Source organism: Neopsephotus bourkii, unplaced genomic scaffold (genome assembly GCF_033783945.1).
Source record: "Neopsephotus bourkii isolate Nb327-2 ecotype Australia unplaced genomic scaffold, CSIRO-AGI_Nbou_v1 NB_707, whole genome shotgun sequence".
In the NCBI taxonomy this organism is placed as follows: Eukaryota; Metazoa; Chordata; class Aves; order Psittaciformes; family Psittacidae; genus Neopsephotus; species Neopsephotus bourkii.
The window spans coordinates 23,541-48,501 of NW_026901206.1; the positions used below are offsets into that span (position 1 = coordinate 23,541).

Below are 24,961 nucleotides of genomic sequence, written 5' to 3' on the forward strand. Positions count from 1 at the left end.
CTCCATTACTGCCAGAAATAAGCAAACTGTAGCTCAGACTCATCCTTGGTTATAGGGAAAGTTTCATCAGTGTTTTAGCTGCTGTGAATTCTGTTAGTGAACCCAGTTTGAAATGATAAATATGCATGGAAATTAATATTCCCTAAGCTACATGTCAGGGAAAAATCCTGTATAGAGAAAGAAATCTGTGCTCATTTCCTTTAACTGTACTTGGCTCTTTCACACAGAAAATAATTGCCTTAAAATATTTAGGGTTTTTACAAGTAATCTGCAGCAGCATTCATAAACTGTCTTTGAAGATCTGAACTGGTGTTGAGTTTAAGCATGTTTCTGTTCCTCTGGGCTTCTAAAACACTTCTGACATTTACATACATGGCTTTTGTTCACACAAATATTTACTAAGTTGCTCATAAGCCTTTCCATCCTGCACAGGTATTTGTGCTTATTTCCCATACCATCCTGATAGGACAATGTGACAGCCCTGATATTTTGAGTCTAGGTTAACGCAAGAATATTATTCATGACACTTTTCTCTACAATCCTGACAGATTTCCATTTATAGTTAAGAATATAAGACTGCCTGCTAGAAGCCAAATGCTACAAAAGAGTTTCCTCAATTTTGGGGGGCAAATGACAGCTAACTTTGCAGAAGGCTGCATAACAATTATACCATACTTACTTTACATGGAATTAGGGAAAGGTTACTATTGAAAACATTTTGTAACTCCAGCTGCAATAGGATCCCATTTTCCTCAGGTACCTGAATGGAAGCTAACTGGGACAATAACCGGAAAAGCAGCAAATGGCTTAAAAAAAATCCCACTCAAAGCCTAAATTCATTCATTTAGGCTTTGGTTCTGGTTCTACTGGACACCATTCATTCAAGAGAACACCATAATCCTCTGATTATAACAACTGATTTTGCAACAAGTAATTGATCTACCATAAAATGAAGCCTAACATTTTTCAGCTTGCTTTAACCAGGACTTCTTTTCTGGGACCAGGAACATTTGTAAGAGTAACGTGTGCCAGTTTGGTATCTTCACAGCTTCATTTGTCAGCACAAAAACAGGAAACAAATTGTTTATTGCCATTTGGGTTTTTTCAAGGTAGCTCTAACTCTTGGTAGAAAACAAACCATTGAATGATTTCTTTATGTTTACACACAAACAGATGAAAGCTAAATTAACATATGCCCATTCACGTTCCCAAAGACTCAGTGGGATTCCTTAGTGTCTTTTGATTCCTTTCAAGTAATCATGTACAAATGTTACAATATTTGTCATAGAGTCACAGAATGGTTTGAGTTGGAAAGGACTTTAAGATCATTCAGTTCCAAAGCCCTCCCCATGGGCAGGGATGCCCCACACAAGACCATGTCACCCAAGACTCCTTCAACCTGGCCTTACAAAATGTCTGGCATTTTACAAAATGTGCACATCAAAAAAGTATCCTTAGGCACTCCAATGCCTACTAAGACATTAACGAAATCCCTAGTGCACTCCAGGTGTTAAAGTTGAAGTCAAAAGAACTTATGCACCACATTTCTCCTCTCCCCATATAAGACCTCAGAACTAACTGCACGTGGTTTTGTACTTCATCATATATTAGATCCAATCAACAGCATGAAACTCCAGGACATAAGAGCTTTCCATACTATAGTCCCTGAAATCTATCCGAAGTCATACTTCAGTATTCAGAGCAGAACAGAAGTGTCTTGCCTCCACACAAAAAAGGGGAACATCCCACATTGCAAGAAGTATACGTGAATAAACAGTAATTCCAAATGGAACTGTTGGCAATTTAGGTTACTGGGAAGCTAAATGCTACAGAACTACATACATTAAAATTACAAACAATCAGACCAGAAATATTTTTTTCTAAACAAGTCTCTCAATTTTATTTATACTTAGTTCTGAAATTCCGAAGGGTCAAAATAGACACTAAGCATTTATTTCTGTTCAAAACTTATGCAAATGCCTACAAATTAAACTTATTCTCAAAAGAAATACTGTTCCCAAATGCATTTTTCTACTAGATTCAAATGGGTTTTTAGGACTTCTGGAGGAATTCACAGAAGCAGAGCTGAATGATTGAAAGCTGTCTCTAACTGGAATAGCCATAATGAAAGCAAGTAGACATAGAACTCACATGCAGCTATACCCAGAAAACACAAGGAATATACTGACTCTACATAATAGTACCCTATCCCTTCTCTCCTGTTACTCACTTCAAGAAAATTGCTCCAGACATTAGCTCATACAAAATCAAAGTGTTCCAGAAATACAGTAAGTTATTTTAATGAATGCATAATAGCGTGTTTCAGTAAAGAAGAAATCCCCTTCCCAAAAGATATGAAGACTAAGCTTTGAACAGTTTTGCTTTCAGGAGCCACACATACAGCTTAGAAATACACGGAGACAATAAGGAATAGAGAGCAAATCATTAGCTTGTATACAAAGAGTCAGTCTTACAGCTCTTGAAGTGAAAAAGAGGAATCAAAGCTTAAAAATCAGAATAGAATTCTCAACATGGGTCCATAGCAACCGTCAAGAAAACATGCACTCTGAGTTCCAGAAGTCAGATTTCAGGTTATTGATTCTGATGAGATGCTTAAGCACTTGGACATCATAAGATGATGATCATGAAACACATGGAGAAGATTTTTGCCAATTAAAAATGGAAACCAGATGGAAGAATGGTATAAAAATCCTCTACAGATCTTTAGGCAAATAATCTACATTTGATTTAAACTTCATCTACTTTCAGATGTATATTGCAAACTAAAGTTAGTTAAATATACAATTCAAATGGTTCTCTCTCAAAACAGGTAATGCCCCTCCCAATTCTTCCTCAGGCAAAGAACATACTGTGAACTGGAAATAAATTTATTCAATACTACAGAGAGTAACTGGCTCTAATACCATAGTTCTTTCCCCATTTAAAAGATGTTCTACTGCATAGGACTAAGCCTCTTGATGCTGCCTTTTCTATCCTGAAAAACAGCCTCCAGGTGTTAATTTTCATATATAAGTAGAACTGGGGAAAAGGCAAAATTATAAATCCAATGTCTGCAGTGGAGAAACACAATCTGTGTTCAACAAAAGCTGGTACAGAAGCTGGCATAGGGCTTGCAGAGAAGCCTTCTTCAGCTGAAAAATGCATTGTGTACTACAGATGTGTCACACAACCCTGTACTAATAAACATCTTGTGCACAACCAGTCTTTCCTACAGCACTGATTTTGATGAACTGAGAATCTAGAAACTACCACACAAACTTAACACTCAATTGAACAACTTAAGCTAGGAAAATAGAGGATTCCACAGAAAAATATCCTCCAAACCAGAAGCTGCTCCAGTCGTTGTATCACCTTTACACAGGGCAGCATCTATTTCTTATTTAGCATCAGTATTGTCAGATGCTGGCCTGCCTGTAACAGTGGAAGGCTGGGAGAAATTGGGTGATATAAGAATGAAGGAAGTTCAAATCAAATTTTAAAGAGTGGACAAAAATGTTGCACATTTCTCAAAGTGGCTACTGCTTTCCTTTTACTATCTCACTCCTTTTAACCCCTAGCCCTCTCAAGCTGATTTGAGAGCAAATATCTCCTTGTAATATATATGAACATTAGTTATATACCCTGTCCCTTGGGTAGCTGTGAAATGAATTTAAAACTATAAATTATAATGCAATTTCTTCCTGTAAAAGCTCTCTGCTGAACTAAATCATCTATTTACAACACCTTTATGTTGCTTATGCACAAACAGAAAACCAGACACACTGCTAACTCCTTTTCTTTAGGTAAGCTACACGAGGGTGTCCTTTCTCCCCCCACTTTGTCCCTGGATTTTACTACCTACATAACTGTTTCAGGCTTCAGCTACCACTACCCCTGTACTGCTTTAGCTCCTAACACGAAGGGAATCGCATCCTTCAGCCAAGTGACACGAGATGTCGCAGCTGAGGAGGCTGGAAACAGAAGAGAACAGCAGGAAAAAAAACCCAAGAAAAGGTAGGGTTTTTTCACCCAGTTCCTCAATTATCTTTCTTTTATTTGCTCCCACACTCCTTTCACAATCCCCCTTCAGAGAAGGTTGACAAAATCTTGAACCCTTCAGAATTTACCTCCATTAAAATGTCTCTGACCAGGATCCAGAAGTGATCCAGAGGCTCTGACCAGAGCACCAAAGTTCCTAAGACAGTATCTTAACAGAAGTTAGTACTGTTTAGTTTTTCTACCAGAGACTACAGCCCCATGAGCTAGAACACTGTCAGGGCTCCAAAAATTCCTGCAAAATCCCTTAGAGATGTTACATAAAACTGCACTGTTCTCAAAGGGACTGATAATACTCATCCCAGATCACTCTTGCTGTCTCAAACCAAAAGTCTCTCCAGACAAGGTTACCTGTCAGTCAAGAGCTTCACAAAGAGCACCTAGTGCTTCAGGCCCCTTCCCACCAGGTAGGGAAGTACCAGGGCAGAAAGGAGATAACCAAAGGTGTCACCACAATGCCACAAGCTAGTGGGTCACAGCCTTGGTGCAGCCATTTGACTGTGAAACCATCTTTTACCCCAGTTCAGAGCAGAACTACAGACACCAGAGGTTTTAAACCAGTGTCTACTTATATGCTGGTTCAGGGGGTCATTTGTATCTTTGCATCCCAGAGACAGCAGATGTTCATTGGGTATTATACAGCAATTACCAAGGTATATGAGCTACATGTGAAGTAACACTCAAACAGCACCCAGAAGGAGATCTTAGGCACACAGTACATAAAGAGATAGAGATGATGATACAGAGATGATTGACAGAGATGATGATAGCGATGATAGAGAGAGACAGATACAGATATGAATGCTTCCTCACAGCCACTCTCCTCTTTGCATTGATTTGAAGAGAAATATCTGCATGAATAGAAAGTTAACATACTCTAGAGGTGGAAATAATAAATGACTATTAAAAGGGAAAGCCATACACTGCTTGTAGAGATGCTAACATATATGTATTTAAAATACCTTGATGCAAATACATGTGTAAACATATGCTCAAACATACATTATATTTTAATCATATGTTATTTGTGCAGTTATAAAGAAATTTACTGTATGCAGATTGTGTTGTTCTGTTCTTCCTACCACATGGCTGAGCCATGGTATTGTAGCCATATCCCAGGAAATCTTTATATCCTTTAATACAAGACATATCCTTCCAACTAAGTTAGTTTAATCCCATTAGCTCTGAGCAAGCTGAGGTAAGTTATGGGAACACCTGCAGCTGCCCTACAATACAGGTACCAGGAACTAAATTGTTCCACTGTCAGAACAGAACAGGCAAGAGAAAACCCCTAAATCTCAGTGCAGAAGTACCTTACTATGTTGGACTCACATCCAGCCTGAATCTCCCTCTTTTAGTTTAAAATCATCACCCCTCATCCTCTCACTTCAGGCCCTGCTAAAGAGTCTCCCCCCATCTTTTTTATAGGTCCCTCTTAAGAGCTGAAAGGCCACAACAAGGTCTCCCCAGAGCCTTCTCTTCTCCAGGCTGAGCAAACCCAGCTCTCTCAGCCGTTCTTCATAGCAGAGATGCTCCAACCCTCTGGTCATTTTTGTGTCCTTCCTCTGTACCCTCTCCAACAGGTCTGTACCCTTCTTGCACTGAGGACTCCAGAGCAGGATGCAGGACTGCAGGTGGGGTCTCACCAGAGCAGAGGAGAGGAGAGAAGCAGAATCACCTCCCTTGACTGCAGTGGAAAGCGTCCAAAAGACAGTAAGTGTGGTAGCAACTGAGCCATTGGTGAAGTACAAGACAGCTGAACTTACACGCTTTAATGAGGTTGAAAGCCAGCGAGTTGATAGAAAAATACGATGTCTATGAAAATTAACATTTTGATGTGCATAGAAAAGGACAAAGATTGGCAGAGAGGACTTGAGCAGCAACCAAATAAACTCATCAGAGTCTGATTTGTAAAAGAGAAAACTAGAATGGCATAGGTTTGAAGAAACATTAAAGAATATATCACCAAGTAACCCGGAGGTTAACTAGCTTTACAAAGGAAGCCGGTGGTATTCCCCAGATTGAAGGAAAACTTAATACTGTTTGTTCCCAGTGTATTTAAATTAATCTGTATTGGTATTACCAAAGAGTGCCTCACAGGAAGCACAAAATGTCATGACTGCAGACAGATTTCAGAAGCATGAGCCTCTACCACAGACCAAAACCAGAAGAGTGGAAAATTCTGGGGTTAGACCTCACTGAACTCACAAATACTGAGTCCAGATTTAACACCAGGCATGTCTTATCTTCTCCTAGCCATCTAATAATCCCTTTTCCACATGAGTTCTCCAAGGTGTGACCCACAGAGAACCTCCTCATGCTCCTCCAAAGTGAGGCATACACAAGGTGTCTGTAAGCTCAGGACCTAGCATTTCAGCTACCCCATATCCCACATGCATTCTGTTTAAATTTTCATGGTTGGATATGATCCTATCTGGCTCATGTCTAGATTTAGTAACTCTATGCATCACTACTCTCAAACCTGCTTTTCTCTGGGGAATCTTCAGATTTTAATTTCCCTAGAAATTTCTTTGTTATTTAGTATTTAGCTTGCCCTGGGTTCAGCAGTCGCAGTCATTTTTCTCCTTCTCAGTAGCTGGTGCAGTGCTGTGGTTTTCACTTTCAGCCTGGGACCAGCGCTGACAGCACCGATGTTTTTAGTTGCTGCTCAGTAATGTTTACCCTGATCAAGGACTTTCAGAGTCTCATGCTCTGCCACGGAGGAGGGGAAGCTGGGAGGAAGCAGAGGACACCTGACCCAGACTGGCCAAAGGGGTATTCCATACCACAGCACGACATGCCCAGTATATAAACTGGGGGCAGTTACTCTGAAGGGCCAAGTCATTGCTCAGGTTGGGCTGGGTAGCAGTCAGCAGATGGTGAGCAGTTGTATTCTCTCCCCTTGTTATTTCCCTTATCATTATTATTGGTGGTGGCAGTAGTGGTTTGTGTTATACCTTAGTTACTGGACTGCTCTTATCTCAACCTACATTCTTTTGATTCTCCTCCCCATCCCTCCAGGATCAGAGGGAGAAAGAAGGAAGGGAGTGAGCAAGCAGTTGCATGGTTCTGTGCTGCCTGCTGGGTTTAAACCAGTGCTAATGATAATGCCATATTGAATATATTACGTGACAGATAAATGACATAATCGGATTGGCCCAAACCCAAAGTTTTTAAAATACTTTGTGATAAGAAGCAGCAGCTCCAAATGGTGCCACTTACTGTCTCAAAGCCCCTTCCTCAAGCAGATGCAGGCTGTAGCCTTCCCTGGCAAGATGTTGTTAGTTCTGTAGTTATTTTTCCAGGTGAGTTCAGAGGGAGGACAGACGGAAAAGGAGACAAGAAAGGTGGGTGTAGATGAACCTGAGATAAAAGGGACGTTATAAAAAGATGGGGCAAGAAGGAAAGAGTGCTGGAGAAAGCAGCCAGCACAGGATGAAAAACGCCCACTTGGGATGCCAGAAAACTCAGAGGAACATCCCAGCTTTAACGCTTATGGTAGGTGTCTCTTCTATACAATTCCTCCAAAGGCCAGGGAGACTTATAACATCACCAGAGCCTGAGCACACTTGGCACTATTCTGTGTCCAGTGGTCCCTCATCAATAAAGCATTCACCATTCCAGCTGCTTTCTCAGTTTCTCCTGCTATGATCTTTTTTGGTGTTAGTTAATAAGCAGATCTCTGTGGGAGCATTTTCACAGACGATTGCAGTTGAAGTTCCCATCCTTTCTCTGCATGAGAGGATGAAACATGCTGTTCTAACAAGCATCTGGTAATCTTTCACGTCTTCCAACAGCTTGGAATACTTCATTACTCTATCCCATCATTAGAGGTAGGTGCTATCATGATGGATAACATTATATATTCATATATGCTCATGCATTTGCACATCTGTAAAATACAGGGCTCACAAAGCACTGCAGCACAAAGCTACCCACTCAAATATGATGGGCTGGTTTCTCTCAAGGTCAAATACAGAGATTCTTGATGCTAATGAGACTGAATATGGGCCCCGTCATACTCTCATTCTCTGTTTTAATGCTAGTTCTAGGGGAAAGTCCTCATGTTTCTTTGATTCCTACCTCTACTGCCCTTTGATGGCTGCAGAACACCAGACAGGCCTTCTTCAACCAACCAGAGGGTGGAGAAGGAATGTTTCTATCGTGGAAACTAATGTATTACAAATTATTTTCTTGCTCATCAAATAATTTTGACTGCTTTATTACCTTTTTATGAATCATATTTCTAAAAGCATTTATTCTAAATCTGATATCTTCTTTTCATTATATTATGGAAAGAATGATTATTTCTGATTAGTCTCTAAGTTGCCACTCAGAAGCCTTAGACAACCACTAAGGCTGAGGTGCTCTAAATATCGCTTATAAAACAACAAGGGGGGAGAAGTAGCACAGACAGGTCTTTTACATTTCCTTTGTCAGTTCTGTACTAGATATATATATGATGATCCAGCAGCATATCATTATGGAAATCTCATTTTAAATGTTAAGAAAGAACAATAAAGACTTTAAAATGCTTTTTTCTTATGAGAATGGAGATATGAGTCTCAGTATCTGCAAGACGGTTCAAACACTTCAGAGAGGCCTAATATAATCGTACATATATTCTTTTATATTTAGAATAATAGAACATCAAAATACAGGTAAAATTGTAGAAAAGCAAAATGCCTTTGAGTAGAGTATCAGATACAATCAAAAAAACCCCAAAATCAACAGCAGTTTGGGTAAATGAGGCCTTCCTCAAAAAGCTTATTTGTTTTTCCAGCTATTTCGGTGGCTCTCGTAGTAGCTAGTTCCTTTCCCTACAAACCATACCCTTTTACAAAGAAAAAAAAATCCCATTATTGAATTATAGTAATTTTTCTGCATCATAATTTGCTGTGGTTTTATCAATATATAACAAGACTCTCAGAAAAGAACAAATCCCTACAAAATGTATTTTTACAAACTTTCAAGAGATCGCCAAGAAATAGTGATCTAGTACCCTCCTACAGTCTACTTCTCATAAGCCCACTCCCAGATGAGCCGCCTTCACTAGACTAAACTGAGATTTGTTTTAATTTTAAAGAGAATTTAAAAGCCAGTTTTAAATTATTTTTTTAAAAACTACCTGTTTCTTATGTCTCCTTCTTTGTTACTGGTCACCAAGGATGTTTAACTCTGTAAATCATTCTAGCGTGCAGGACTGAATACTATACATACCTAGTTACTTCAAAGGGTGGCAGAACATGGCATAACATAACACACCTCACCTACAGTGCATGAATAAACTATACTCCTGCCTTCTCTATGTATCAATACTTCAATGAGACAAAAAAGCTGAACTTAATATCTTAGGATCACAGAATCACAGACTGGTTTGGGTTGGAAAGGACCTTAAGAGCAACCAGTTCGGACCCCTTGCCATGGGCAGGGATGCCTCACACCAACCATGTTGCCCAAGGCTCTGTGCAACCTGGCCTTGAGCACTGCCAGGGATGGGGCAGCCACAGCTTCTCTGGGCACCCTGTGCCAGCGCCTCAGAACCCTCACATTAAAGAGCTTCTTCCTTATCTCCAACCTGAATCTCCCCTGTTTAAGTTTGAATCCATCACCCCTTGTCCTATCACTGCAGTGCCTGATGAAGAGTCCCTCCCCAGCATCCTTGTAGGATCCTTTGTAGGCATGGAGGTCTCCATGCAGCCTTCTCTTAGGTGATCATTTCTGTTATAAGCTCTAATATGTCATGCTCCAAGACTGGGTATCTGCCATCTACAGTTCCTGCAACTCCACTCTTCAAAATGAAGCATGATCCTTGGTCTGTGCAACATACGTTCCTTCATACCAAAAAGAATCCACTGCACAGCCTCAGATAAACTGATGCTGCACACCTGAACATGCAGCTCTGGTTTCTCACCCCACCAGTAAAGCATTCTGTGCAAACATTTGTGTCTCCTGCAAATAAGTCAATGAAAATAAAAAGAAAGAAGGAAATAGAATCATAGAATAGTTTGGTATCTTACCCTGTACACTAGCCCAAAGTCAACTGGTTTGTGGAAGGATACAGTTTTCTTTTTTCATTTTTATGCCGTATCTACCCAAAACCACTGTATTGGCAATAGTGCCACTTCAGAGGCATCTGTGAATCTATATATTTAGCAGACATCTAGCAATGAAATCTTTCATTCTTGCATTTCAGCATCTTCACTCTTCTCTAACACTATTTGGGGATTAGTAGCAATTTCTCAGTTACAACATGTGTGCATTTCTGAAGGCACTGACTCATTTCTTCTAATCACTGCTGCAAAATCACACTGGTTACTATTCCTTTTACCCAATCATAAGAAAAGCATAGCTTGGAGAATGCAAGATAAAAACCAGAGAGCAAAGAGTACAGAATAATGACTTCTCCCAGTCTTCACTGACCTGTAACGGACAAAAGGGACTATCAGTTTAGTTGAACAACCAAATCCATATTTCATATTTGTCTAGAAACCTGAAAATCCTAAGCAATTTAACAGCAATGACTAATTAGCAGTCAAAAGTTCAGACGAGCATGCGATGCTTCCAAGAACAGATTTAAAAGCTATTTATTTGGTTCAAAAACACATTAATAAGAATCCATCATAAGTTGTGACAGATTTATGGATGTCTCTTCACACAGATGACCTACGAACCAGCTCACAACAAAATAAGTTATTTCAGGCAAATGCAAACTGAAACGACATTTTTATGTAGCCTAAAATATCAATTCAGGGCTCTGCTGAAGCTCAATAAATCCCATAATGAGACACACAAAAATTAGAACTTTCTCAGTCTTGATCTATAATGGGGCTGTGAATCAGGTAATGGCTTCTTGCTATGGTAAGCACACTTTCTTTGGCTGGTTCTTAACCAGACAGTAGGTAGATATATAGCCAGAGAAGCTTTCCTTTCTCAGGCTGTTGAAATACAGCTTTGCAATTACGCTGTCCAAAATGTGGAGCAAAGTATACAGCCCCTAAAATCTTCTTTCATATCTACCATCCTTTTTAATAGCAGGGAAATAACAGAGCAAGCCAGATAGCAGAAGTTTCTTTGCCTTCACCAAGAGCACTGCCATGGCCATTGGTGCCCTAACACTTCCTTAATTCTAGCAAACGTATTTCCATGCATCCATTTCTCCAAGCAGCAATTGTGCCTGTTTATCAAGCCTGAATGCTGGCTATCTGTGCTTTTCTGATCAGAGTGAACTGTATCAACCCATGGTACGATAACAGCACAAACTGCTATCTCCTTGTCAGTTTGAAGAGGAGAAAAGGTTTAACCCAGCATGAATACTGGCAGATTTCTAAAAGCATTTGGTGCTATCAAATGTGTTTCAGCATATTTGTGTCCAAGTCTGAGATTGCATTCAAACTGCCAACATGACTTTAGAGTGGGTGCCAACAATATATAATCAAAGACCTTTTTAAGCCATTAAAATTACTGAAGTTTATTTCTGTTACCTACTTAAAAGCTGAGAGACTCCAATAGCCTCTGACATTACCTTATTTGACTAAAAAATTATAAAGCATGATTAAAGATCCACCACTACACTGAAAAAGTCTCAGTCTTTTTAAGCTACTCTCGTGTTTTGGGTTTTGGTTTTATTTTAAGTAATATTTAAATATCACATAAAATTAGATTATGTAAATTAGAAGTAGTACAAATCCTTAATCTAAGGGAACCTTGAAGCAGGAATCTTTATTGCAGATTTAAAGTGGAGAATCTTTATTGCAGAGATATAAATAAGCAATTTTAGCTGTAAGATCTCTCTAACTTCTCATCAGTTCAGCTGAGCAATACAGACACTTGTGATCTTTGCCCATGTTCTTGCCATTATGACCCAAAATACTTGCTTCAAAGACTTTGTGATCTAAATAAACAGCACGGACGAAACAACACAGCAGCAAAGAGGTCAGAACAGCAGATGGCAAGCACCATGCTGGTTCCACAATGACTTGTTTGCTGTGATGCATCACATAGCAAAAAGCCTCAAAGACCTGTGAACCAAGGTAATCCATCCATCCATGTTTTCCCTGATAACTGTTTTGTGCCACACTAACCAAAGAACATAGGTAAACTGAGCAAGTCAGTACTAATACGTGACCTAATGATATCTAATGTCAGAATGAAAGTCTGCAAAGATTAGATGTGAATAATCCCCACTGTGGCTAACCCAGGGGGTTGAAAACTAAAGTAGTCTGAATTTAGAGAACAAGAAACAGCAGCTATAGACAAGAGGAGGGAATTCCCTTCCCATGCAGTCTCTTCAGATGGTGGAAGTTTTCACAGGTTAACAAAATACTAGCATACAATAAAAGTGACCTGATGCTTCAAGTATTTATCTTTACCAAAAAGAAAATGTTTCCTGCACTAAGTTGTACAACTAACCCCAGTGACAGAAAAGAGTTTGTCAGTCCCACAAGTAGCAAGTGTCATCAATCCATTCTTGGGATATTTAATCCAGATTATGCGTCTCAAGAAAGAAAATGAGATGGAAGGTCTATATAGCAAAAGGTGATGGCAGCAAGGAAGCAATTATTCAGAAGTCAGAGCTGGAGCCTGGCTATCAGAAATAAGGCAGGACTTAAGAGCAACACACCAAATTCTTGTATTTGGTTACAACTTCAGACATCCTCATGATGTTCTGGCAGATAAGAACACCACCATTTTCAAATCACTTCATCCTTAAGCAGTTCTGGTTTTAGCTATATCTGGTTCCTGGATACTGCAACTTAAATACACATTTCACAGAAAGAGTAACAAGCTCTGTGGAATGAAAAAATGTAGTTACATTCAAAGCATTATAAAACCACCTTAAACTTGATGTATTTAGTATCTGAATTCTCAAGGTTGGAATTCTTCCTACTCGGACTGCTTCATACTTTCCACCTATTCATCTAAATATTAAATTAACACTCCCTTACCCACAGTATGTGGGCATACTGAGTTACTGATTTCAGATGGACAACTGGCTTTGAATAAGGACCTCTGCAGGTAAAGGATCTCTTTGCAGTTAGGGAGACTAACTGAGACCATGCCTGCTACCAAATTCCTGTCCAACAAGCAAGGCTTGAATTTGCATCGTTGCTATGAAACATCCACAGCAAAGATGTCTGAAGGAAGTCACATCTCTTCAGTTATACTTGGTTTTCTCTAGGCTCTGGTTACTGGTCCAGCAAAACACATCAGAATCCCACACAAGTGCAGAAAAGAGAAAAGCACATCTCTAATCAAGCCACAACAATAAAATTCTCTGCAGTTTTTTCCCCACAGAACCAAAAAGCAAAAAAACCCTTACCTGCTAACCCTTTAATATCAAGTATTTCTAATTGCTTCTCTTAAAAGAAATCAATGTAGAATAGGATGACTTTCAGAAAGTAAATTAACTACAAGGAAAAAAGGTGTTATTCTTCCTGATTGTGCTGTGCAAGTCCAGACTAAACTTTTAATCACTGGTACTCAGTATAAGACCACCTCAAGAAAAAGAGTAACTCATCTTTTACAGCCTAAGAGTTGTACTATTGCACATGTCTGTTTGCTTTTAGCTACTATGTACTAGACAACAGTCCTTCCTCTAGCTTGCATCCCATTTTTTTTTCACATCTAGAAAAGCATCTAACAAACCACTGGTGAAATCCAAAATGACCGGGAGAGGGTAGGTAATGCATACCCATGGCTTTTCTGCACTGTCACCTAAAATTGGCATCCTGTAAGTCCTTTTTACCACCTATCTTAGTATTAACCTGCAAGTAACAGGTGTCTTTTGTAAATGTCTGTTCCTCCCAAATGAAAAACGGAAGTAATCAGAACATAACTTTCCTACTCAACAACTGCACTTGCATTAGCAGTTCAAACTGGGTTTTAGCACATTTCATCCTCTTTGTCTTAAGCAATGCATGTACAGATTATATGCACGTTACTGTAGAAATAACCTTGTACTCCTGAAGTATATGGATTTCTAACCCACACTGAGATATGAACTAGAATCTTGCTTGCAAGCCAAACTAACTGATGCAGCTCTTGTAAAAAAGATGACCTCAGAGGATGAGATTTTCCAAAGCACCAGAGGATTCAATACAGAAAAACACTCATTGAAAAAAGCTAATGGATTTTGTTAATTTTCCCTTTGCCTGCATTTCTATCTGGCTTCCCTTTTAGTTTTTCATTTTTTTAATGAAACCAAGCTGCTGGCACTAATGAGAAATATAGAAAATAGTGCATAAAAAAAGAAACACTTTTATAAAGTGCTAATGGATATTCTCATGTGCTGGAGTGATACTTTAATGCTTTTTTACTCTGTAATGCTGGTGACACAACACATTGGATTTTATCCTGCTAGCCGTTCACTTCAGGAAATCTTTGAAGCTTTTCTAGGTTATCAATATAACTTCCTTTCTCTAGTCTTTATAAAAAATTAGGAAACAAAAAGTCTACCCTGGCCAAGTGAACCTTTTCTTTAGCAGATCTCCAATACAACACTGAGCTATCAAGGTACAGCTATTTCTCATGAGCACTAGCCCCTGCCCTGCTCCAAGCAGCCAGAGTGCCAAGAGGCATTGCTGGGACTTGTGAGAAGATTTACAGTTCATATGTACATCAAGCAGAGCCTCTATGTAATACAAGCAATCTTCAGATCTAGGTTTCCTAGAAGAACACTAACCTCATTGTACATTCAGGTCAATATGATAAGCAAACAGAGCAGGACTTACATTAAGCACGTTCTTACTTGGCATATAACAAGATGCTACTTGGGCAGATCTGCAAAACTGCTCAATAAGAGATCAAGCCTTCAGAACTCAGAGCTTGTGCTAAAGGCACCTAAGATGAGCCTTATGTTCTATAGTGATCAGAAGCCAGGAACTCCAGCTGAGATAGAGGTTAAAACCTCCCACGTTAGTCTTTATATTGCTAGCCAAAACAATCCCCCAGACCTAAAAACCTGGTATTGCTGTCACTGATTACAGCTGCCATTCCCCTGTTAAAAGCTGGTCCTGCTTAGAAGCTCAACTAAACAGTAAGTGCAAACAGCTGTGAACAGAGCAGCACATAGAGGTAAACAGCTTAACGTGGGCAAAGTATCAACAGGTCATCCTGACTGGATATATACACTACATACAGGTGGTTTTGTTTTGACCTCTAAACCCTACACAGTTAGTGACTCCAGTTTTATTACTTCTTGTTTGACAGAAACAAAGCACAAAGCATTCATTTTTTCCTGTTTACCAGAATCCCATGCCTCTGTTTGCTTATAGGATTTGAGGTTCCCATGGTTAATTGCACCACTCCTGCTGCAATTACAGAAATAAACAAAAAGGGAAGCAGGAAATCATTTGCATTCTGCAAACAGTACAACCATATTCAGCAATTCTTCCTGGCAGCCTTTATTGATAACAACAAGCTTTTGTAACCTGGGAGTTAAAATAGACACGACTGAGAAGCTCAGAAACCCTACCCTGATCAGCTGCTGATGAGACATCTGAATACAGAACCCAAAATCCAGTTCCATTAGCATACTAGCATGAACAGAGGAAGCTGTGAACACTTCCGTGCTCATTTGCAGTGTAAATTTGGGACTGTGTCACAAGTGATGAATTGGCATTTTCATTCCACAGCAAGACCTCAGCAGAACTGCATTAAGTATAGTCTGTTTAGGAAATTACAGAAGGTACAAGAGTGGGGGAAAGCTACATACCTGGCCATTAGTTTTAACACAAATTCTGCTGGTTTTGAGGAAAGGAAGATTAAAACATCAGATTGTGCAAGCACATCAAACTGCAAGAATGATACATCTTCCTCCGTACTTCGCAAGACCCGACAATAGACATCCCACCAAATACAAACCCATCACTGCTGCTTAGCAAGAAGCTTATTAATAAAATCTAAAAGGGTTTTTTTTTGACAAAACCAGGTTTTAATGGAATCACACCAATGTTGAAATACATTCCAGGTAGTCAGAAAAACATTCCAGCATATAAATGGTTGGAAACTCAGTGTTGCAAGAAAAGTAAGTAGTTGGCAGTGCTCTGAATCCAGATTAAAAGACTAAAAGTGTGTAAAAAAAAAAAAAGATCACTGCAAAAAAAGATATGAAAAGTGATGTGAAATGCCACTAATGCAACACTTTTCCTTAAGAGACAGCATCCTTTTATACCAGTATATCCATTGTCGAATCTCTGGTCCACAATTCAGAGGTGACCAGGTCAACAAAAACTCCCTTGTATATTCACACCACTAAGAGGCTACATAATCCCAAAATTTTCTAATCTAGGTGGTAATTTAAAGTAACAGCATCATCAGAAGTATTGGATCCTTTCTGTTGTGACTATGGCCCACAGAACATGCAACTGCTTGCAATTTACCATATACATGCACATTGGATACTTGTGTATCAAAATGGGGCTGGTATAAAAGCCAGTATAATGGTATATTTAAATGACACAAATTGTGTGTTATCCTATAATTTTGCACTTCTTCAGTTTCTGAGCCACCCTTACCATTGTTGAATATTCTGGCATACACAGGAAAAAAAGCGGTGCTCTCCTTCTCCTAACCTCACTCATTTTGGACAGTGAGACTAGATTTCTAGTCTCTGATTTGTTCATTCAATTAAATCCATTTTTTTCTGATATACAGGCCCTTAATGTCTCTAACTGAGCTCCTCATCTAATAGACTTTCATTTCAAATCTTCACCATGATCATTCTTCCACCACTGGTCCAGGTTTTTAGATCCTGGCAGTCTTATCCTAACTATTACATCTGAACCTTGTGCAGTCCTAGTGCTATTTCCTCAGCATTTGAGTCAGCCAAGCCTGCTTTCTTGCTGCCTGAACCAATGCAGGGGAAAATGAAGGGCATGGTGGTAGTACCCTCTCCCCTCACTATTCCTGGGGGAAATAGTTACAGCCAAGATCTTGTTTAGTAGCTACTGTCCGGGGAGAGAATATGCTCAGTTCAGATGAACTATTTGGAGAATTTCATTGCAAAAGTCCTAACAGGTCTCTCCAGAGCGTGGCTGAACCACTGCTTGTCAACAGCCAGCAACTGGCTCTGATTCAGACAATTCTTCACAGGAGCAACAAAAGTGAAGCAAAGGAGATAAATCAGAATGGAATAGAGACCAAAAAGCTGTTGTAGCTCTAACATCTATTAAGAACAGCAGCATGGGAATGGGAAGGTAAGGGCAATGCTGACCTAGAGGAAAGACTGAATTCTGAAGAGACATCAGGGGGATTGGTTTTTAAACAAAGGAGTTCTTTCTGTTGACATTTTATCAGATGAGATATACATGTTTAACATACTTTGAGAGTCAATAGGAAGTCATGATAAGGAAGTAGGAGGTTTTGGTGGAGTCCTCCGCAGAGTAAGAGATTGAAGGAGCATTTCCACCTCATTCCCCAGTGACCTCTTCAGCATGTCTCTCACTATCACCTCTTCACAGACCATAAAACTTAGCCCTGTTTTCTGCATTGCTCTGCAGCTGGTCTTAGCAACCGGCTACACTCAGCTTTGCCTCACCCACAGTCTTGCTAGGAACTGTATGAAATCTGGACACATGCATCCAGACTATTAGTGGAGGATAAGATCCATGAGCTTCCCTTAATGAAACTGTATCTGCTGCTTTGGAAAGGGAATCAAAGATTTCAAGCTGAGGAGCTTTGAAAGAAACAGCTCCTCAGAAGCTGTAGACTCTAATGTCTATGGTATAGTCTAGCTCATTTAAAAGTCATAGTCCCAAATGCAGATTTGAATAATGATATGATGGAGAAAATCCCAAATCAGACTGTTTTTCAGGCAGATGTATTTTATGGTTTTTACTTTTAGGAGTTTTTCACCAAGCCCCTTCTCAATCACCTTAGCATTTACACTTCACTCTCTTTTACTTGCTTCTCTCTTCCCTTTCAAATACACAAAAAAGAAATCCCAGCATTTGTACTCTGATAAGCAAATTGGAGCAATCTTTTCCAGTAAAATCTTTATGCTCATCCTCAAGAGCTCTGCTTCAGTGGCACAAACAGGCAGAAAGAAACACACTCTAACATAAGGATGCTTCTTCCTTTTCTGAACTGAAGGAATGAAGTTGTCAACATCGTTTGCAATTTTTTTATCTTTATCATTAAATGACATAATAGGTAACACAATATTTGTCTTTTTATAACATCAAACATATCTGGTGTATTTTAGTTATCAACACATTACTCTGTTACTTTGTATTTCAAAAATGCAGTGAAATGGTGCCAGAAGGGACAGATTTAGCAGCAGGACTTTATTGTTGTTTCAAGTCAACAAGCAATGGGATAAGACTTTTTCGAACACCCTGCCTTCACAAGAAAACCTTGTGTCCAGGCAGTGGGGGGACACCAAAGAACTATTCCTTATAGCGAAACTGCATTTGAAGCTACATAACTAACTGCAACACTAAATATGACAAATTAAGCTCAGATTTCTAGGCAAAAATATGAATTTATTTTTTTTCAGAATCTTGGCTGCTTGTTATTCACAACCATTCCTACAACATAGAGATTTACAGTCAGTTTTATTCTGTTTCTATATTCACATTCCTTTGCACTCTTAGCTTTTGGACCCAAGCAACATAACCATATTACCTCAGCTAGGTGCGTGAAGCTAAAGTAAAGACTTCAGTCACTAGTGAATTTCTCTAGAGGCTGTTTCCAGCACATATGAGAAGCTTGGGTTCAAAAACCAAGAGCTGGTGAAAAACAGTGGAAAAGGACAAAAAGAAATGATGTGTTCTTCTGGTTTTTTCATTTGTAGATGCAATTATTATCAACTATTGGATTTGGACATCAACATGGCTCTAAATTATCCTTGAGTGCTAAGGTATTAATGGAGCTCTATGAGCTCACCCCCGTGTAGACACAGCTCTGGCAAACCACAGGCACCAGCGAGGCTGCTGGCACTCCTGACATGATCGCAGCTGCTATCCATGATACTCCATCTTCCAGGAGTTTGAATAAGTATCCTTTCCACTACATGGCTACTTGCAGTGCTTGAAAAAGTCATTATAGACTGGCTGGAATTACAGCAGAAATAATGCAGCTATTTTCGATGAAGGTCCATAGGAGTCTGGTAGAGGTTTTTATGACATGGCTTCAGGTATTACATTTTTTACGTGCTGAGACAGAAGCCTTTTGGGGAAACAACTGCTCAGGTTAAGGCCTTGGCATGTCCACTTTGTTTTAATTTCTCTAGCTGCAGGTCTCAAGCTTGCAGTGAGAGAGGTGTCCCTTCCTACCTGCTGCCAGGTTAAGATTTTCTCAGGCCCTAAAAGAAGTGCACAGGCTGGGCCCCTATGCCCATTTCTGACTGAAGCTACCTATTGAAGAATATGATCTAGAGGGTAAAAAAATATGTGCAGTGGCAACAATAAGCTCTCAAAAAGAGCTGACACAAAGATTATTTTCCCATCCTCCTTAGCACTATCTCCAGCTTTGTGATGGAGCTACCATTATTTTCTGTCTTTTCTTCTCAACCCTCTTTTTCCTTTTCTTTGGACATGTGGTTTTAGAACAGGACTGCCTAGATAATGACATTTTCAGGTAGACAAAAGGACTCTTTTGTGCTCTGCAGCATGCACAGTATCCCAGGGAACAATGCAACAATATTTTTCATAGCCAATTTCAGCATTCCTATTTCCCTCCATTACCCTTTTCCCTTTTAGGGACTGTCAGAAACCATTCCACACTCACAGAGTAATCACGTAGTTTCATGTTTCTTTGTTGAGAGAAGGCACATTTGTTATAGAAACATATCCACAAGTGAGAACACCTAACTAAGCAAGCCAAAGCCATAATCAGTGAGGGCCCTTCCTGAAACAAGTTTCATGCTGTTGCACAGTAGCAAATGCAAGGATAAAGCCGACCTACTCAGACATAGGGAAAAAAGCTATAAAGGATCTTATGAAATTATTTGATCGTGACCTCTCAACTAAATCCACTTCTTAGGAAAGATCTAGGAGTGGTACGACAGATTATATTCTATTCAAGCAGAGCTTATTAATTTTTAATATACAGTGTAAAGCTTATTGGATAACATGAAGAGAATAACAAAACTGTGAAATCAGTATCAAGCCATGCTTTCTCTAGTGTAACCTCAGGTTTTATGAGCTGGCTTTGAAACTCCATAGGTATGCACATCACCCTCAGAGAGCCTTTCAGCAGCCTACAAGCAACCCAGAAGACCAAGAAACTACAGCTAGCTCAGAACTGCTGCCAACAGCCACCAAACTACAGTCAATATTTTTCACTTCAATGTTCATCACTACTGTGATACAATAACATTAAATGTAAACCAATAAATTATTGCTTAGGCAAAGCCTAAAGGCTTTATTTATTATCCCCTCTTCCCAGGAACCAAATATTTGGGGGATGTTAAGTGTAACTGTCAATAAAGAAAGGCTTTATTTTCATTAAAGAAGGATTTGGAAAACACTATCCATAAAAAAACCTGTTGGCTCCCCTTTGAATTTCTTAGATTCTAGGATACCACCAGAGAGTGTGGGTTAAACAATAAGGTAAAATTATAGTAATAAGAGGTTTGAGAAGCTACAAAATCCGCTGCAACACTGGAAAGCTATAATTTTCTCTAAATAGTAGTGATCCTTTTTCCTTCTATCCAAATCCTCCTTAAGTTATGCAGTCTAAAGGATGTAGTACTTATAATTTTTTTTCAATGTTATAAAATCACTTTTATTGTCATCGTTAGTAAAGTTGTTTTAGGAACTTATAAATGTCTTTGTCCATAAGGAATACCTGTAGTGTTTGGCTGAAAGCTATGGCAGCTCTCTGGAGTTTTTAGTCCCTTGAGTTTTTAGTCCCTTGAGAAGTTAAGATATCAAGTTATATGATAAAGTCATGCCCCTTTATCGGAAGGATCGCCTTCTTTTTCAATAGGTTATTATGTATGAAAAGATACTGAAAACAAAATCACTTGATGGCACATAATAATATAAAGAATAGGGCAAAGGACACCCAATTGTTTCACTTGTCACCATTTTCCTGGGAAAGCCACAATTCCAAGGGCTTTTCATGACAGTTCCACCTGCTTTCACACCACAAGCCCTATGAGCCAGCGGGGAAGTGGTTTACAGCAGTAAGACAATACCAACCACACTACAGCTTTCTCCTCGGGTCCTGAGAACCAAAGCTCAAACCTGCAACTAACTGGGAGCTTCCTGTCAAAAGGGGTCTCTGATGAAAACCATATTACTCCAAAGCCAACATCTTTTATGGAAGACTTTCCCCACACACATTTTCTCAGGTTTCTATCACAAATCCTGAAATAAATATGTACAGTTGCCTAATGTTACCTGATTCTGACTGCACTGGTTTGCAGAAATGACCTGAAATACTCATGTTCCACCGTATTTCCTATTGGGTTGTCTTGCCTCTTGGGGACAGTGGATCAGAGGCCTGGATGCCTCTGCAAATCCCCCTCTCTTCTCTAAGCAGGACTCACGTATGTTTTGCTGGACTCAGGTCAATAAATTAAATCAGGAAACATCTGGACTTAGAAAAGCCCTAGTTCTACTTGGAAATAAGATGGTGAAACAAAATGTTCCACTGCTTTCAAATAATTTTTCAATCCCTTAAATTCCTTGAACACTTTTGATGCATCAACTTTTAGTGGGAACTGAAGCAAATACTACACACTTTCTACAGGACCATGGATACTTACTTACAACAAAAAGCTTCATGCTGCCAGAAGAAGATAATATAAGACTAACCATAAAGATATTCTCTCAAGATTCTTGCTTTTTTTTGCTATAATCTGTGAAAATGACACATTTCAGTACTTGGGGTTTTTACTACCTTGTGCACCTACTACTATAAAATCAGTTATTAACCTCAAGGAAGTAAGAGTTTCACTCTGTTTTCACTAAATCTGTGTTTCAGTTGCTCTAGATATGCAAAAACATTACACATAGACAGTACTTATACATACATATAGACACGTATCTACTCAAACACAAGACACATAGACACACTTCTGCATAAAGAAAGAACAAAGATATATACCACACTTAGAAAGCATCCTCTTCCATCACAATATGCATATATAGAGGCAATTCTTGTAGGAATGTACAATTCCTTACATATTACTCTCATAATGGAGGTTTTAAATTGTTCTCCTTTGATTTCTTATTCAAATTTCCATCCACCTTTGTGGATGCCCCTTTGTGATCTGTGAGCACATCTTTGAACCTTGCATCACGTGCGCTATATTATAGTCAAAGAAAGATCAAACACTGTTGCTATCCATACCTGCTCCAAGGGACAGAGGCTCTTAAATGCAAAAGGGATCTTAAAACTCTGCAGGCTTGTGAGCATTGAGAAATCGCCTGACAGCTTTGGACTTCGCTGAAGGCAACACAAGCCTCAAAGTGAGCCTTAGAATGTAAATTTGCCCATCAATACAATCATAACCAATTAAATGAAACTGAACTCAATCTTTACCATTTCCTCATCTCCTTCAGAATTTAGAGAAAACAACAATATAGAATAGGCTTATACACAGTTGACATTCCCTACAGCTCAGTGAAGTCTTAGTGCACATGTGCTTTAAAGCATGCCCTATTTAATGCTTGTGACTACGCAGCTGACCAAATTCCCCCCCAGAAAATGCTTCCACAACCTCTTTAGTCACCTTGCAGAAATATACAGCAACGTATTTCTTCTAGAGAAAAGCACAATACTCAGGTAGGGCTTCTTACCAACAGCTATCTTCTGCCCCTGCAGCTAGAAAGGTAACTCTCTGCTTTAAACCAGAAGATGTGAACGATTTACAATTAACAAATATATGCACACACTGGAAAGCAAAAGGGTTTCAGCTCATTTACTGTAAAAAGATAATAAGCTGTGTCCTACCTATGGTGGTAATAACAGTGCCAGCAAAGAAGAAGGAACTTCCCAAGTCCCAGTGACTGATTTGAGTAGATGTGTTTCCTAAAGGTATGATTCCTGCATTTATTGCTGCCACTACTTGCTGCAAGTTGAAAGAGATTTTTGTCAATATTCATGAAACAATGATATCAGTATACATTACACAGTAAATCGATTAAATCAATCATTGTATCCAAGCAATAAAGCAGAAAAGGATCAGCATTGCTCTGCTCGAGTTTTATCGAGTCAGGCTACAGTTTAATCTTCAGCAGACACCCCAAGCACTTCAGCATGCAGCAGAGCTGTAAATTCCAGACCATGAAGGAGAATGCAATATGCATCATCTGAGCAAACACAATTAGTTTTACTGTTGCAACCATTTGGTGAAGAAAAATATGCATTATATAAAGATTGACAATGTGAGTTTCCCAAAACATTCATCTATTGAATTAGGCGAGGAAATACACTCTATAAAACACACCTATTTTAAAACACCACGAAGAAATGGCCACACATTGCATTGCATCAAAAGAACGCGAATGAATTAAAACAATTCTGTAGAACAGATAATTCAATAACTGAAGATTAATAATTACAGTTCTAGAAATTTCACTATATTAATAAAAAATCAGGGTCAAATATCAAACATGCACCTCGAAGTTTATACAACTGTTTAGTTCAGAAAAGCTGCTCTTGGAAAACTCAGCTCTAGCAGCTACAATGCACAAGCTTGACACTAAGTGACATTTTCAGTCTCAACAAATATGGATGATTTCCTATTTCAGCAGTGTCAACCATTGTGAATTCTTATCACATAAAGTATTCCTGGTTAGTTTTGTATCTATTGCAGACAGACACCAGTGTTTGAGTTCAAAAATACTCCTTGATGTGCACTGTTTCACTTTAAATGTTTTAAGGAATATAGGTTATCATTTAATTCTGAAACTCTAGAACAGGCCTTATTTCAGATTCATGACCCTTATTATAATATTGATGTCTAACAAAAGAACAACAGGGCAATGCTGCAAAACTGATATGAATGATTTAACTGATAGTTGCTGCTTGGGGAGTTGTCCAACACTGATTATGCACATAAAGCTATTCAGCAAAAGGGCAGACTAGGATGGTTTTCCGTGTGGGCAGTCTGTTGCAGAACAGTGTCGCACAGTAGCGATATTTTTTACAATCCCAAAGTACACTGATAATTTGCAAATGAAAATGTTTTGGTTTCTAAACAGTGCCTATGGCAGTCAGTCGATCTGGATGGACACGACAAAATGCCAACGCTGGATTAACCAGGTCATCAGTGTTTCATGAGGGGATCTCCGCTTAAATCCGCCATTTCCAGTTTGCCATTTTCCAAGCTCAGATGCACAAAGTAGCCAGTTTGAAGTCCACAGCTCCATCCCCACAGCCACCTATGTCATTTTCAACATCCAGGGCTGCCAGCAGAAAGCCAGCTGGGGGATCCCTACATAGACTTTACACTGTTTTATCTTCCTATGTTTCATCTTCCTGTGTTTTATCTTCCTATACCTTCAACAGTTTCCATCTTAACTTTTTTTTTTTTAATACCACAAAGGCAGACATCAAAGATGTGGAATTTTCAACCCCACTGAGGCAGGAGAAAGGATGCGGACAGGGAAGGGGAAAAGACTTGCATTTTCCTTGGGGTTGTAAGAATAAAGTTTCTTCTATGTTTGTACATCGCGCACAACCTGGCAACAATAAATATGGAAGCTCTCATACTGACAGGTATTTACCTTAGCCTAGGATGGGGCACATCAGACCAAGCAGCGTATGAAAACCATCCCTTGTATTGTTTGTATAATTTACACAATTCAGATACTCCTTTGACTTTTAAACCCGAGTTTAAAGCTGCAGTATAAAGCCCCCTGACTTCATTTTGAGTACTGTTTCATTTCAGTGAACTAAGAACTTTCATCATAAGTTCTTGTACCTGCAAATGGTCCTCTCCAGT

General features: G+C 39.2%; 1 protein-coding gene across 1 annotated transcript in view; it reads right to left on the reverse strand.

Moving 5' to 3' along the window:
* The window catches only part of KCNK2 (potassium two pore domain channel subfamily K member 2), a gene marked incomplete at its 3' end in the record, with an annotated part of 88,270 nt that overhangs the window by 23,536 nt on the left and 39,773 nt on the right, over nt 1–24,961 (reverse strand). Inside the window, exon 3 of the mRNA XM_061353921.1 lies at nt 22,966–23,083. Within this exon, the coding sequence (XP_061209905.1) occupies nt 22,966–23,083 (118 nt within the window). The remainder of the gene's footprint in view (nt 1–22,965; nt 23,084–24,961) is intronic.